The sequence below is a fragment of the Halyomorpha halys genome, unplaced genomic scaffold, assembly GCF_000696795.3.
Source record: "Halyomorpha halys isolate HHAL.00 unplaced genomic scaffold, Hhal_1.1 Scaffold91.1, whole genome shotgun sequence".
Taxonomy (NCBI): domain Eukaryota; kingdom Metazoa; phylum Arthropoda; class Insecta; order Hemiptera; family Pentatomidae; genus Halyomorpha; species Halyomorpha halys.
Genome location: NW_027110755.1, coordinates 336,381 through 339,059, shown reverse-complemented (window position 1 = coordinate 339,059; position 2,679 = coordinate 336,381). Strand labels below are relative to the sequence as shown.

The following is a 2,679-nucleotide window of genomic DNA, read 5'->3' as shown; positions in this document are numbered from 1 at the left end:
CCAGTTTCCTGTATCTAAAACTTGTTAAAATGATATTCTTATTATCCTTGGAACAGTTTTTTTGTAAATTATACCGAAAGAAGTCTACAGTTATAACAATCAATATTAGGTTTTACTCAAAACATTAAAAATGGAACCTCATCTTTTCCCAATTACTGTTCAGTTATTTATCAAAAATGAAGGAAATTCTAAGATAGCATAAAGCAATATGATCATCAATACATTTTTAAGATGAAAACATAGAACTCAAGTTTCTGGTTAAAAATATTATCAAACAGGATATGAAATTATTAGCACATTTATTAAGAAATTGTTACAAAGAAATAATTACAATAAAAATAATTACTGTACAATTACGAAACAACACACTCTTTGTACAAATAAATACAGTCAAAGTTACAATAAAATTAAACAAAATGTACACACATACACACAAAGAAAAAGAATTATCAGGACATTGCACAATTCCAAATAGTTTTAAAAACAGATAACATGTTTCTTTCAATAAATGGAAAGAAATATCCATTCATAATAAAAATAAACAAATACAATAAGTCAGAAATGTTTATTATTGTACACTGCCTCAAGTGATAAGGAAAAATTTTCACATTATTTAATTATAAAAAAAGAATAATTGAAACAGACCATATTAATAAATAAATACATTTACAATTGGTGGAAAGTTATGTTAAACAAAAATTCCATTTATTCTTAGTTAACTAACAAGTGTTGAACCTATTATTATAAAATAGAGAATATCTCCTTTACAATTTAAACAAATTTTAAATTTTTCTAAAGAACATTTTGAAAAAAAAATCATACATATGTAAAATTAAATAGTTACTTTTCATTCAATTCTTAGTTAGAACCAAAGTTTTATAGCTAAAACAAGTATCTATACAAATTATAACCAACATATGAAGGAGATGGTTGGGGGTGCAGTTTAAAAGGAACAATAGTTTTCATCTATTTATTTGCTCCACTTTGCAGGGCTGTCATATTGAAATACAGCTAAATCTTTCATCACAACAGCCCCGATGAAGCACTGCAAAGTGGGGCGAAATGGGGGCTAACCAATAGTTGAAAACTATTTTTCGTTCCTTTTTTTACCGCACCCCTGACCATATTCATATTCATTTATGGTCAATCATTTTTATATATAATATAACCAATTTAATTTACCTACACCTTTATAAGTGCAAATGTTACTCAAATTTTATAAATATCAAATAGAATAAAACAGAACTATAGTATGTAGACGTCTTAGTACAATTAACACTTAATATTAGAGAAATTCAAAACTAGCTCGTAATATAAAAATATATATACACAAACTCAATAAAGAATCAAAATTTCTCTATAAATAATAAAAAATATAAGGTTTATAAAAATACTTGTTTGATTCTAATTTAGAACCCTACTCTAAAAGGAGGACATTTTCATGGTATTAATTTTCTTTTGACTTATTTAAATAAGGTTAATTAATGATTAATTTTCAACAAATTTATCTTTTTAAAGTTATAACGAAGGATGTATAAAATGGTGTGAGCAAGCAAAGCTTATACACCATACCAGACACTTTTAATTTAGGATATCTTTAACTCTTCAAAATTGAAGGAAGAAGTACTTAAAAAGATTAGAAAAAATTACCTATCAGTCGAGGAAAAATGAGAAATAAGGACAATGACATGGGCTCACAGTAGCCTCCCAGTCATGATATGATTAGAAGCTGTTGTTGCTGTCATGATGTAATAGATGGCTATCCGTTAAAACTGAAACATAAACTTACTATCAAATCAAGAATCCTTCAATAATAATATGGTACAAATGAACGATAAAAAGAACTTTATTACATAAAATCAATCAAAGGAACAGAGTATTTACATATAACATTGTATCAAATCAAATATCAGTTTAATAAAATACAAAAATTAATAAGAAACATTAATTCATTAATTAAAATATATTTAATTAGCTCCAATCATCAATAACCATTCCGATCCAAGTTTGAATAATGCTTTGAGCAAGAAAAGAAATGATTCCAGGATGGTATTTTTTAAAAGTATAATCATGATAAAGCGGAAAAGAAGTAATTCATAGATATAGTCATAAGACAGCTAAATATGTCTATGAGGGAATGCTTCTACATGTCAAGCACTAATGAAGGAAAACTGACCCTCTGAGGAAACCATCCGTTGTGCTCTCCAGAAAAATGTTCAACTTTTCATCATGAGTAACATTTTAAATTTCATTGACTATCCTCATTTATTTCATTAATACATTAGTTATTTCATATCAATAAGATATATTTTTAAATTGTGTTAGAAAAACCGAAGATCAAGAATTATCTACCTCATGTCACAACTTCTCTTTTATTTTTACCACATTAAAATTTATATTAAAGGTTCAGGATTTAGTATTGATAATAAATATTTTCTATCAAGGCAAAGACTAAATGTTTTCAGCTTTATATGCTTATTCAAAATTTAAGCATGGAATGTAAGGACATAAGGATGTAATGTATGTTTTTGTGATTTATAGGAACTCTATCTGCAATGAAATTGAATAATGATCAGTATAAAATCATCATGACAATAAATGAGCAAGGAAAAAACTTATTTTTGAAATCCTCTGCCTGCCTTGTTATTTTTAATTTTTAGTGGAAAACATATATATATA

The 2,679-nt window shown here is 26.2% G+C and overlaps 1 protein-coding gene across 1 annotated transcript in view; it reads right to left on the bottom strand.

Annotated features, from left to right (window-relative positions):
* Window positions 1-364: 364 nt before the first annotated feature.
* Gp210 (nucleoporin 210) overlaps window positions 365-2,679 on the bottom strand; it is a gene marked incomplete in the record, with an annotated part of 30,837 nt that continues 28,522 nt past the window's right edge. Inside the window, 1 exon segment of the mRNA XM_067048866.1 lies at window positions 365-1,772. Coding sequence (XP_066904967.1) covers window positions 1,723-1,772 — 50 coding nt within the window.